The 13,738-nt window shown below is 45.3% G+C and overlaps 1 protein-coding gene across 22 annotated transcripts in view; it reads left to right on the top strand.

Annotated features, from left to right (window-relative positions):
• LOC105072482 (partitioning defective 3 homolog) overlaps positions 1-13,738 on the top strand; it is a 536,087-nt gene that overhangs the window by 503,663 nt on the left and 18,686 nt on the right. For 20 of the 22 annotated variants that reach the window (XM_074358260.1, XM_074358265.1, XM_074358251.1 and 17 more), the window contains one exon: positions 13,514-13,634. The exons of 1 other annotated variant lie outside the window; for it this stretch is intronic. In XM_074358260.1, coding sequence (XP_074214361.1) covers positions 13,514-13,634 — 121 coding nt within the window. The remainder of the gene's footprint in view (positions 1-13,513; positions 13,635-13,738) is intronic. One more of the 22 variants, XM_074358242.1, reaches the window with a different exon arrangement.

The following is a 13,738-nucleotide window of genomic DNA, read 5'->3' as shown; positions in this document are numbered from 1 at the left end:
GGAGACATAAAAAGATCAGGGGTTTCCAGAGTGGGGAATGGAGGAAGGAATGAAGAGGCGGAGCCCAGAGGCCTCTCAGGGCAATGAAACCGCTCCCTAGGATGCTGTAATGATGGACATACGTCATCGTCCACCTGTCTAAACCTGCAGGATGTGCAGCACCGAGAACAAACCCCACTGTAAACTACGGATTCTTGGCAATAATGAGGTGTCAGTACAGGTCCAGGAATTGTAGCAACGTCCCGCTCTGGTGGGGGTGTTGACAGTTGGGGGGGACCTAGCATGTGTGTGTAGGGGGGTCTATGGGATAGCTTCCTCTCAATTTTGTTGTGAACTTAAAACTACTCTTAAAAAAAGTAAAGTCTTTTGAGGGTGGAAAATTTAGAGACGGGCTCTGAGGAAACGAAGGGGGGAAAAAAAAACCATGAATGTCAAGGGAGAAAGGAAATGTACAGGTAACGCTTCACTTGAATTAGCAGTAGACAATATACAGACAATGTAAACACAAAAACATTGTTGCAAGTTGTGCTGGAATTGTATTGGGAGGACCTGGGAGTGGGAATTGAGGTTGCAGTGTTCAAGAGAGCCAAGGCTTCACCTGCCTTCCCAGGGAGTCAGCAGATAGTGTTTTGTTTTGTTTTCTTCCTGTTCTGTTGAGACATAACTGGATACACGCTGTGTGAGTCTAAGGTGGACAGCGTGAGGCTTTGACTTGCGTGCATCACGAGATGATTGTCACAGTAAGCTTAGTGAGCACCCATTATCTCATGTAGACACAAAGTTAAAGTGATAGGGAAAAAACAGATGTTTAAAATGAATGAATCAGAAGATGGTGGTATAAATGTTTTATTCAGAAATACATAGTTAAATACCAGAGGTATTTGGTTAGATATGGATTTTTGTGAAGTCCTTAGCTTTTGTTTTGTGCAATGGGTCCTAATGGTCATTTACTTTAAGTAATATTGAATATGGTGTCAGACATCACTAAGGGGAAGAAATGGACCACACAGGGACTATCGAGGAGAGAGCCGCACAAACCAGGGGTGACCATCAGGCGACTCTGACCGCCTCGTGTTGAGTTCAAATGATACGTCATAGAAAAGAGCTAAAACTCTTAGGAGTGTACTTTGAGGGGGACAAAATGTGATGAAGTAGGATTTTTTTTATTTTAAGCTTTTAGTTGCATCGTAAAATATACACTTACATATGTGAGTGTCACTGTGGAAAAAATATAATTTACAAAAGAATGATGCAAGCCATTTTCAAAGACTATCAATAGTTCCAAACCCATATAGTCACACTTTTTGTGTTTCTCATAACAATTCACCAAAACGTAAAATGAGATTTTGAGTTGATTGACATCTGTCTTATTTCTCTATCCAGAGAAAGAGTATGTCAGTTGGGTCATGGCCAAATAGTGAATAGAAGAAAAGCCTAGAAAATTATCAACTAATAACTATGAAATTAATTCAGAGCATAAAAAGAAGTAAAAAATTAATCACCAGTCAAGAAAAATATTCCAATGATCTTTAAAAATGATTAAAAATAATATATGCCAACTCTTTATTTGGGCTCATCTAGTGTTCTTTTTTTTTTTTTTTTTTTAGAAAATGAATAAATTTGTGTTTCTACTTTCATTCTAGTTATCAATGTTTCAGAGTTAGCCACTTATGAAACCCATAGGCACTGTGTCTCCTGTTACATTCTTTTCCACTTTAACTCATTTCAGAAAACCCATATAGAATGTAGCCACTGTTTAGAATTATGACATGAGTGTTGAGTACTGCATTGCATTGGAATTTTTATCTTAAAAAAAGCTTAGTTTTGTATAGTATTTTGCAATTATGCTGTCATTAAAGACAGAGAATGCAAAAACAAAGGAAATGTTAGCCTTAAATTCTATGTAATCATTTCATGATTAAAGAATTAAAGTAATGGTTCTGTAATTGGTGTCTCTGCTTGTCTGATAAAACCTCTGTCATATGAAGAAGAACACGATAATCGTTTTATTTTGCCATCAAAACCCATCAGGTTTTGTAATTTAATTTCCATTGCTCCTTTATTTCAAATTTCCATAACACGTTCCTGCTTTTCACTCTTCTTTTAGTTCTTCAGGGTTTTCTCCTGTAATATTAAAATCCTTCTGCTCTTTATTCAGATGCTCAAATGTGTATTTCAGTTGGAAGCACAGGCTTTAACTCTGGGTCTCAACTGACTAACCTATGTATCCCCAGCGGTTTTACTGAATGAAGAGTATAATCCATAAACTTTCCTCCACTCTCTAACCCATTAGAATAACCTTACGTGTCCTTGCCATTTAATAGACAGTTTGAGAAAAATCACACAATCTGTGAAAAGCAAGTGCACTTTGGGCATTAACCCCAAATCATAACTGCTGCTTGCATTGTGCAAAGAAAAAAATGACATGTGGTTTCTTATGGACAGTAACATTTTATTATCGAGTGCATTTAAATTCATAGGTATACCTGGAAAGCATTTTCTCTCCCATCATTCGTTTGAAGCCATGCAGAGTTGCCTGCTAGGGTGCCAAGACCCTGCTTCTGTCCACAGCTCAGTCCACGTGTCTCACGGGGGCCTGGGGAGGGTCCACCTGGATTTGCCCACCATTCCTGGGGTTTTATTTTTTATTTATTTTATGGAGGTCCTGGGGGTTGAACCCAGGACCTCGTGCGTGCTGAGCACATGCTGTACCACTGAGCTGTACCCTCCACTCCCTCTCAGGGGTTTTAGATTCTAACATTCACCCTCACACTGTTCAAAAGACTATTTAGAAAGGTTTCTTAGAATATGATCTCTTTGAGAGCGGCTTCATATTGATAGCTTTTTTAATCTTGCTAAATATTACCTTTGTGCCGAGTTTTAAGTGAATGCATCACTGGAGGTATGTCTACAAGACTGAGCAACCCTTTGGGGTAGAAATCAACTTAGATTATTTCCGTGAAATTTACTAGTTGGGGGAGCCACCTCGGGCTCACAATGGAATGTCTTTTCTCGTATTTTTTGCTGGGTCCTGAAATTATGTCTGTCTGTGCATGTGTGTGTTCTTTGTAGCTGGAGGAATTCCCCCAGAAAAAGTAAAGCTAAATTTTGCTCACTCCTGCCTGAGCCCAGTGACAGGCTAATAAGGAAGAGTGATGAGAGTAATAAAATGGGGCGAGGGGGACATTCCTAAGATTTTGCTGTTATAAAATGATAGCCCTGTTACCAAATGACCACAGAGGGGCTCCGAGTGAGACCCAGTCCCGAGTTTGTCTGCTGGTGAGAGGTGACCCTCCCCGTGGCTCATCACAGACGCAACAAATGCAGAATGAACAGCTCTGTGACCACCCTTTTAGCCCAGAGAACATAGCTGTGTGTTTTTAATTTGTTGTGATTTATTACACTAAAATTGGTGTGAAATGGACAACAAATTATGGGTGTCAGAATCTGAAAATGAATTTTACCAGCTGAGGAAAGTAAGTGCCTCTGGGATTTGCATAAGTTCCTCATAATTCTTTTCATATTACAGATGATGAGTAAAACTGAAAATAAACTGAAAATGGCATGATTTTTCCTAAGTAGCTAATTTCACATGTGCATTTAGACATATATAAATATAGACATTGAGTCTCACTTTAGACTTTCTCTATAATTCAAGGTGCATTGTACCTCCCCCTAGAAATATTTGCCCAGAATCCTTATAGGAAATATTAAGACCATTTGTTACATCTCACAAATATCTGGGATTCTCTACAGAAAAATGCAAACATTATACAAAGTACTCACCAACTTTATTTTTCCACAGCGCAGACTTGGAAGAGAGAATTTATACTTACATAACAACATGAAAGTGCTAAGATTGAAGAAAGATCTAGCCCCCAATTTCAGACGTTATAAGTACCTTCCAGCATTGCAGAAATGCTGCCCTTGTTAGAAACTAACTTTGCATACATAATTAATTTGAGCACCACACTCCTGCTTCACAACCAGAAGAGAAATTGAATTCAGGTGTTTGGTGAACATATGGGGGATTTACTGTGAATTTATGACCTGTGGTTTGAGTGTAAAACCCCAAGATACTTGCTGATAAAACTTAATGAAGCTTGTGCAGAGGAGCTATTTTTATTTGTAGTTTGGTAATTGATACATTTCTTGGTTTAACCCTCCCACCCTTTCTCCCATTACTCATAAATCTTCCAGTCTGAGAGGCAGACCACAGCAGAAAGCCCCAGTCTTCTTAGCCAGGTCAGGCTAATGCATACCTAAGCTGAAGTTCAGAGTGTGCTTTGTCACAGCATCATAGCCTGTTCCTTCCTTCCCTTATCACCCCCGCCTTTTTAATTGAAGTATGGTTGATTACAAAGTATGGTTGATTTATAGTTTCAGGTGTACAGCAAAGTGATTCAGTTACACATAAATGTTCTTTTTTTTTAATTGAAGTATAGTCAGTTACAATGTGTCAGTTTCTGGTGTACACCACAATGTCCCAGTCGTGCATATGCAGACATATATTCATATTCATATTCTTTTTCATTAAAGGTTATTATAAGATACTGAATACAGTTCCCTGTGCTCTACAGAAGAAATTTGTTTTTTTAAATCTATTTTTATATATAGTGGCTAACATTTGCAAATCTTAAACTCCCAAATTTATCCCTTCCCACCTCCTTTCCCCTGGGAACCATAAGATTGTTTACTGTGTCTGTGAATCTGTTTCTGTTTTGTAGATGAGTTCATTAGCGTCCTCGTTTTTTCTTTTTTTAGATTCCACATATGAGTGATATCACATTCTTTCTCTTTCTGGCTTACTTCACTTAGAATGATGATCTCCCAAATCCATCTATGTTGCTGCAAATGGCATTTTCTTTTTATGGCTGAGTAGTATTCCACTGTGTAAATATACCATAACTTCTTTATCTAGTCATCTGTCAGTGGACATTTAGGTTGTTTCCATGTCTTGGCTATTGTATATAGTGCTGCTGTGAACATTGGCGTGCATGTATCTTTTTGAATTAGAGTTCCCTCCAGATATTACATACATACTCTTTTTCAGGTTCTTTTCCATTATAGGTTATTACAAGATATTGAATACAGTTCCCTATGCTCTACAGAAGGTCCTTGTTGTTTATCTGTTTTATATACAGTAGTGTGTACATGTTAATCCCAAACTCCTAATTTAACTCCTTCCTTCCCTTTTCATTTAGCAGTTTGTGCTTCCTTGCCTGCACAGGTGACAGGAGGCAAACCATGGGCCATGGGAGGAAGTACTCCAGGTTCCTCTAGGAGGAGCAAAAGTGTTCAGAGATGGGCACAACATAGTTAAAACCTAGGCAACATTGAGAGGTTTTCTCCCATAAAATAAGCACATCTTCGGGGACGGGAACCTGCCACACACCCCCTAGCTGTCTCTCTCTGCTGCTCTGTCCCAAGGATTTCACAAAAAATGCTCTGGATTTTAGTGCCAGGAAAGGCCATACATGACGCATGCTCCATTTTACCATATGGAGTGTAATGGGTTTAATGAGGAATCTATGTTCAGGCACTAATTTACAGCAATTAAGAACTCAGTTCTGACATCTGTAGATGATGACTACTTCTCTGGCGATTACAAGATCAGGAATATTGTATGGAATTGCTCATCAGTGTAGAAGAATATCTAAGTGAGACGGGCATTGTTTACCTGCAGCCTCTGAATGGCACTGGTTCCTGGTCCCTTACTAGTTCAGTGACCTCCTGTGCCCCCAACACTTTGGTCGTCCCTGTTCAAGCACTGGTTTGTATCCACTTTATCATGCTGACAATCTGTCTGTTTTGAAAGGATTACTACTCTGTACATCCACACAGGACATCACTGTGAGACATTGCTTAATGAGCCAAAACGCTTTTGGTCAGTGCCGGCTGCCTGTTTCCAGAGATCTGTGATGGGTCTGCCCTGTAGATGTTTTTTTCGGTGTCACTTTTTGCCTGCTCCAGCCCGGGTGTCTGTTTTAAGTGACATCCATGAAATCACTGAATTTTAGACTTGCCATTGGTACTCATAAAGGAACAAAAAGCTTTTCCGTTCCTAGGATGCAAGAAGAATGAATCCAGAGGGAGGGAAATGTGCTCTAATTTCTCTCCAATGAAAATGTTTCCAAAAAATACCTGTACTTTTGCAGGATGGGTTGTTCCCTTAAAGTGCTGGATCTTTAGTCTTTCTATCTGTGTAACTACCAAGGAAGTCAATAAAAAGATACATTTCCCTTAAATAAGTTGACTAAAGCACAGGAACCTCACAGGAAGGTTGAGCTGTTACCTGCGGACATCGCCAAGCCTTGGGGAAGTCGGGTTGGCAAAACAGGATCTCTGAGCATAAATGAATGGCATCTTGGAAACTTTAATTTACCGTCTCCTTTCTAAGTGTATGCAATGCAGACCGTAAGATGATTTGGCATCTTGACTATGGAATCCCAGGATCTGGAGAGGATGAGACTTTGAAGTGCGTGCTGGCAGATGGGGGAGAAAGAGTTCCTGAAGCAGAGAAGTTGGTAGTTTTCCCTTCTGGTGTGCCCATGGAATACCTGGGGGGAGGTGACAGAAGTCCACCAACAGGAGAAAGCTTTCAGTGTGGCACTGTGCTATTTCCACAATCTCAGACATGATTTGGAAATTGACTTCCACGTTTTTTTAATTGGGAAAAAGAATAATGTCCTTTGTGCATCCGCCGTAATTGGATGCCAGGTGCAGGTGTGAGATTCACTAGCGTTTGGAGAAGAGTTCTGTACTCAGGCCAGAAAGTAAATTGCTGGCGCTGAGAAATATACAGCAAAACTGAAGAGGCCAAAGGTAGGAGCCAACGTGGTTCACCGAAATCTTTATTGTGTACCAATGCCTTTGCAGTTTGGGGGTTTGAAGGAGTTCTGAATCCTTGGCAAACTGAGTAAAACCCGCCTCTACTGGGAATATCTCCTTGGGAGTTGTGTGTTGAGCCAGATCCTAGCAGGTCACCAGTCTCCGCCACAAGGAGAAGCTGGGATGAGCCCCTCAGTTTTACCCGACGATGGGGTTGGCAGGTCCCTCCTCACCACACTCTGGGGAACCCCACACGTTGCTGCCTTGGCCTCATGGGGGCTGATTTGCCAGGACCACAGAGCCAGAGTGGGGTGTCTGGGGTGATGTGATGGGGAGGTGGACAAAAGTGGCACCTTAAGCATTTGGATAGATTTCCACGGGGCATTCTTGGCCGCACACTGGCATCAAGTGGAATGTGCACTCTGTCGGTCTCAAGTGTCAAGATGAGCAGCGACCATTTTTCAGTGGCATTTTCTGCGATCGTATTTATTTCATGCAGTTTTTCTCAGAGACCAGAGCTTCAGAGTGACTGGCCGTATAAACAATGGCAGCAAAACTTGTTCACGGAGTGAGACTCCTCTCTCTTACTCTGTCCTCTAACCAGCAGGCTGTGCAGTGGGCAGTATTTGTTTGGGGGCAGCTGTGGGCAGAGCACAGGTCTGTGTGCCCTTCTAGGCCACTGTGTCTCATTTAGTAAGTAGGTACAACCCCGTCCCATTGTTTAAGGTGATGTGATGGTGATATTGGGGGGGATGGGGGGTGTGTGTGTGAAGGAAGGGAGGTAAGGGAGGGAGTTGGTGTGTCATCTTTGGTCGCAGTGAGACACCAGCGAGCAGACCCACCGTGCGATCACACTCCAAACTCCCATCTGCATCACTCACATCCACTGGCAGAGTCGAGTCACATGGCTGAGGTGAGCAGCAGAGCGTACGGGTGTTCTGTTGCTGCACGACACACTCACACAGACTCAGCAGCTCAACAACCCTTGTTCATCGTAGCTGTTTCCTGGGGTCGGAGTCTGGCAACAGCCAAGCTGAATCCCCAGCTCAGGGTCTCATCCTGGGGCACTCAAGATGTCAGCCAGGCTGGGTTGTCACTTCCCTGCTCCTGGACTTGTTGTCAGTGTTCTGTGCTTTGAAGCTGTGATTCGTGGTGTCTTCCTCCTTCAAAGCCAGAAGGGAGAGGGATGGACTAGTGAGACGGACCCTGTGTTATTCTAGAACCACATCCATGTCATCTTGTGCATTCCTTGGCCTTGGCCACAGTTCACTGGATAGATGCAAGTTGCAAGTCCCACGCAAACTCAAGCCTGGGGGTTGCACAAAGGTGTGAATCCCAGAGGCAGGTGTCGGGGGACACCCGACAGTCTGTCCATCACAAACATTTGCTGAATCCACCTGCCGCGGGGAGGTGACATACAAAATATATACATGTTAAATGGCTGGAATGAAGGCAGCAACTGAAGAAAGGGAAACACCTGCCCACGTAAGTAGCAAAGACTGTAAATCAGTAGTTGGGGTCAGAGGACAATGATCACTGAGGAACTAAAAGGCACAGATGAACAGGGGCTGGAGCGGTCGGGAAAGGCTAAGGCAGGAAGTGCACTAGGAAGTGCACGTTGATCTCTTGCTTCCTGGCCGAACTGGAAAGACGGAACGCAAAGGGGAGCGTGTTACAGAGAGAAAATGCACGTTTATCTCCTCTCTTCCTTGGGGGCATCTCCTCTTTTATCCCGGAGACGAAACTCATTGCCCCTTCTGCGCATGCGACCCCTGCCCCCCCTGTCTGCCCCCCCTCCCCTTTCGGTCTCTCCTTCCTCCTGTGGGAAGGAGCGTGTGTACCACGGTGGCACCTCCTTGCTAAGAAGGGCGAGTGGTCGTGCTCCCTCCCATTGACTTCTGGGTCTTAGAGCTACACCCTCTATTCCAGCTTTTCCAGATTTCCTTTGCATAATTAAACCTACAAATGTTAAAGTATTTTTAGTTCATAAAGAATTAATCAGCTCCTCTCTCTCAGGATATGCTGGTCTGAAAAGGTGGGGCAGACCTCAAGCCTGCAGGCCAGCATGCGTGGGGTCAGGCGGATCAGGCGGTTTAGAAGAGGCAAGACTACATGGGCAAGCCCAGTGGGGTTTCTTTTTTTTCTAATATTTGCTTCTTGGGTCTGTTTCTAGGGGACCACTGGCCTTATCTCGGTGCAGGGACAGTCAGTAGCATAGAAGTGCAGCGTGTCACACAGGCAGCATCTGCAGAATATAAAGTGGAGGCTGCAAGCTGGCCGGAAACAGACACGTTTTTGGTCTCACCCTGGATTAAAAAAATAAAATAAGCCAACACTGAAAATTGTGGGGGGCAGGGGACCTGGAATTCTGACTTCTCTCCAAAAAAATTAGAAGGCAAGACCAGACCCAGACCCCTTCAGGGGAGCAGTCTGCTGGGAGGGAGAAGCCCCCCCACCCCCGGCCCAGAGCAAGCCAGTTCCTCCCAGCTGTCGCGGGGAGGCCGTGGGGGCCCGGCCCGGCCGTGGCGCCGCAGCGCCGCCTCCGCGTGTGTCCTCGCAGCTCCGAGGGACCAACTCGGACTGCCTCGCGGCGGCGGGGCTCGTCGGCCTTTTCTGACAAGCACCGCGTGAGCAGCGCTGACACCCGCCGTGCCAGCCGTCGCCGTTAGCACGAGCTGGGTGGTGCGGCCGTCACCGTACGCGCGAGCTGGTTAGCGTGACCGTGACCGCGCCCGCGGCGGGAGGGAGCCGGCGGCGGCTTCTGCCTGCCCTGCTGGCCGCCGGCGTCCAGGCGGGCGGAGGCTGCAAGGCCGCGCGCTGTGCGTGCCCCCACCCCCCGACAAGACAGCACCTGCGCGTGGTAACTGGACCGAAAGGCTCACGTCCCGTGTAGGGCAGAGTCAGGCTGTACGTGTGCGCGGGGAGTCCAACCCCCGTGTGATCCAGCGTACGCGTCCTTAACCCAGGCAGAAAAAAATCCCAGGTCACTGCTGAACCAAAACCCTCTTTATTTAGTTTAAAATACATACGTGTGTGCACGTGTATGTGTGCGTGTGTGTACACACCGACGTGTAAGGAAGGCTACCTGCTAGTGCTGGACACAGAGTGTGGATTTTTTTTACACAAAAAGCATCTCTGTCCTTCCCTCCTCGTCCTTCCTGCCTGTAGACTCTCAGAAAGTTACAAGTTCTGCTGTCTCACTCACCCAGCTGGCCAGCTTAGGTAGTACGTCTTTGTTCTCTTCCTCACCAAAAGTGATGAGCAACCTTAAGTTGGCAGTGAACCCAGCTGAAGCAGGATTCAGCCGCTAATGCTAATGAATATTTAAAATTTCCTTGGGCCTTCCTGGTGGAAGAGCCAACCAAGAACTCACCAAGCCTGGGTGGGAGTTACTGGTCCTGAGGGACTGGCCTGAGAGGCAGAACTAAGTGGTTGCAATGGTTCCATCTCGACGCCAGGCTCTCACCTTCAGACCGCCAGCTGGTCTTCCCCAGGGTTGCTCGACCGGCTCCCATCTTTGGAAATCACCCTCAGTCCGGAAACCTTGACAGCCCTTCCCCCGGCTTCAACCCTCAGGTGCTTGGCCAGTCTTAGCTGGTCAGTCTGCTTCCTCTAGAGTGTGAGGGAAGCAAGGAAGAGCAGGTTAAATGGTGGTCTCGGCAGCTGCTCAAATTTGGAAATCAGGGCAAAAGTGACTCACGGCACCTGTCTCATCCCATGAGAGACATGAGGTCACTGGAATTTAAAATTAAGGACCCAGGGTCAACTTCCCTTGCTGGGAGACTGCGCGTTCAAGTCATCACAAGCAGGAAGAAGAGGTCCGTTTTCATCAGTGGATTGGACTTCATGAGCTTGCTGGGGGGGGGGTGAAAACTGCGCTGCATGGAAACAACAGGGAGATGGTTCTACTTAGACGTGTAAATACTTGGTCAGGTGAGCCTCCTACAATCTCCCCGTTAGAAGCTGTGCAGTGTGCCAGGGACAAGAGAGGCTTGGGTCTCTCCTAGAAAGAAGGAAGCATCGAAAGTCACGTTCGCTGACCTGTCCTTTGTCTTAGGAACCTACCCTCAGAGCTGCACCGTTCACGGTTTCCCACGGAGAGCGGGGAGGTGGTGGGTTGGGCGCTGCACTGGGAAGACGTCATCGAAACTGTGTCTGTCCGATTGCGTTGAATCTGTAGGTTGCTGTGGGTGGTGTGGTCACTGTAACGATGCTGATTCTTCTAGTCCAAGAACACCGTACATCTTTCCATCAGTGTCTTACAGTTTTCGGAGTCCAGGTCCTTTGCCTCCTTAGGTAGGCTCATTCCTAGGTATTTTATTCTTACTGATGTGATGGCCAATGGGATTGCTTCCTTAGTTTCTTTCTGCTATTTCATTGTTAGTGTACAGAAATGCAACTGATTTCTGTATATTAATTTTTTATTTTTTAATTTTTTAAACATTTTATTGAAGTACAGTCAGTTTACAATGTTGTGTCAGTTTCTGGTGTGCAGCACAATGTTTCAGTCATATAGGAACATACGTGTTTTTGTTTTCATACGCTTTTTCACCGTAGGTTACTCTAAGATATTGAATATATAGTTCCTTGTGCTATATAGTATACACTTGTTTATCATGTATATTAATTTTGTATATCATATATCACTTATATATGGACTCTAAAGAAAAATAATACAAATTCTCAAAAACAGGCTCACAGACATAGAAAATAAACTATGGTTACCAAAGGGAGAAGGGCAGGGGAGGGATAAATTAGGAGTTTGGGATTAACACTACTACTGTGTATAAAATAGATAAACAACAAGGACCTACTGCACAGCACAGGGACCCATATTCAGTTTCTTATAATAACATATAATGGGAAAGAATCTGAAAAGAAAATTTATCCATAACTGAATCACTTTGCTGTACACCTGAAACTAACATTGTAAATCAACTACACTTCAGTAAATAAAGAAAACTTAAAAAACATGTTACCTGTTCAGACAAGCTAAGATACTGCACATACGATTTAACAGCCAGTAGGAATGGCAGCCTCCCCGGCTCAGGATGCTGGAGGGGAGGTTTGACTCTGTCCCCATGTGTGGACAGAAGCCTCACGTGGTCAAGAGGCACGTTTCTCAGACCCCTTAGCCTTCCGTGTTCTCAGGCTGATCAGTTCCAGAGACTGGTCAGAAGGACAGAAGGAAGACAAGCGTTTGCTGACCAGGGAAATAGTCCAGTGGGCGGTACTGACAGGACATTCCAGAAGCTCTGGTGAAATGGACAGAAACATGAAGGTGATCGGAAGCCACCCGGGAGACTGAATGATAGAAGATCATCGCGTGCTCTTGGAAGATGTGCCTAACGTGGCCCTGGTTGTGATCGTTTTCAGGCTGAGCTTTTCAGTTCTTCAAAATGTGTGAAATTATACGAAGCAGAGGTGAGTTTGAGAACTGGACGCACTCCTCCCCTGTCAGACCTCCTCCCCTAGGCTGCCTCTCACTGGTACATCTCCCAAGAATTCAGATGTGTGCTGAATCCCCTCGGCCACGTGTCTTCACTGAAGAGATCCATCTTCCAGGGGCCGACAGCTTCCTATCCCGCCAGCAGCTTGCGGAGGCATAGGTGACAAATAGCAGACTTGGTCCTTGTCCTCGAGAAGTCTGAAGCTGTTAGGAGACTATATACCTAAGGTGCCTGAGTAGCTGTCCCGAGAGGATGTGATCTGGTGCTTGGGGAACGGAAGAGTCCAAAAGCACCATGACATTTCAGATTGATTTACTCTCGGTCATACCCGTGACTCTTGTGAAAGACAGTTTTAAAACGGTGTGTGATTTAATAGGGGAAGGCTTTGGTGTGTGCTTTTTACTAAGTGATACGACATGGTGGGTGAGATGCAGCTGGACGAGTTGTCAGAAAAATCTGGATTCTGGTCTCACGTTCCCCACTGGCCAGGCTCTGATCTCTGAATGTCAGTTTCTGCCTTTGTGTGTGTGTGAATGTATGTGCAAGAAATCCTGCCTTCTGCTCCTGTCTTATAAGCTTTCTGTGAGGATAAGACAATTCAGAGCAGTAAAAAAAAAAGAAGACAACGTTATTATTAACTAACTGGTTCAATCAAACTGCCACCTGAAGTTGTTTTTAAACTGCTTTTCATGTATGCTGTGAGGGTTGGATTTCGTGTATACCTCTGATAACTCAGAAAGAAGGACTTCATATAATAACATTCTGAAAATAATACTGCACATTCATGGGGGCTGCACTGCATGGTGTCACCTCGCGTGATTGTCACAATGGAAATGATTATCACGTGCACATCACGTACGTAAGAGCCCAGCCCAGCGGCATTGCGGGTTTTCCTCTAAGAAGGTGGAGGAGCTGGGACTGGCCCCGGGTATTTCTGACTTTTAATACAATGTCCTTTCCAAAAAAGATTCTGCTGCCAACACCTTGCCAGATTACAGAAAGGAAATGAGGCTTTTAAGGAGCTGCTGAAAAATGAAATGTCTAAAAATACTGCTGGGCCTCCTGAGTGTCTGTCGGAAATAACTTCAATAAGTCTTAATCATCAGAACAAAATGAAAACACATTTTAAATGCCGAGGTATTGCCTTAAAAACGCACTCCCTCCCGACCAGCGCCGCGTCACTGCAAGCTCCCCTTTGCACCTGTGTTCATCGCTGCCCGTTTCTCTGTTAGCAGCCGATCAGCTCCTAGCAACCACGACCGGATACAGCGTCTGCGGCAGGAGTTCCAGCAGGCAAAGCAGGACGAAGACGTGGAGGAGCGACGGCGGACCTACAGCTTCGAGCAGCCCTGGGTGAGTGGGTGCCGGGGCTCGGGCAGCCCTGGGTGAGTGGGTGCCGGGGCTCCCAGGAGGCCCCGTCCCCGCAGCGGGAGCCGCTAGGCGGGACCTGAGGCCTT

The sequence above is a fragment of the Camelus bactrianus genome, chromosome 35, assembly GCF_048773025.1.
Source record: "Camelus bactrianus isolate YW-2024 breed Bactrian camel chromosome 35, ASM4877302v1, whole genome shotgun sequence".
NCBI classification, from domain to species: Eukaryota; Metazoa; Chordata; class Mammalia; order Artiodactyla; family Camelidae; genus Camelus; species Camelus bactrianus.
Note: the sequence above shows the minus strand (reverse complement) of the source record. Positions and strands in the feature narration are given on the sequence as shown.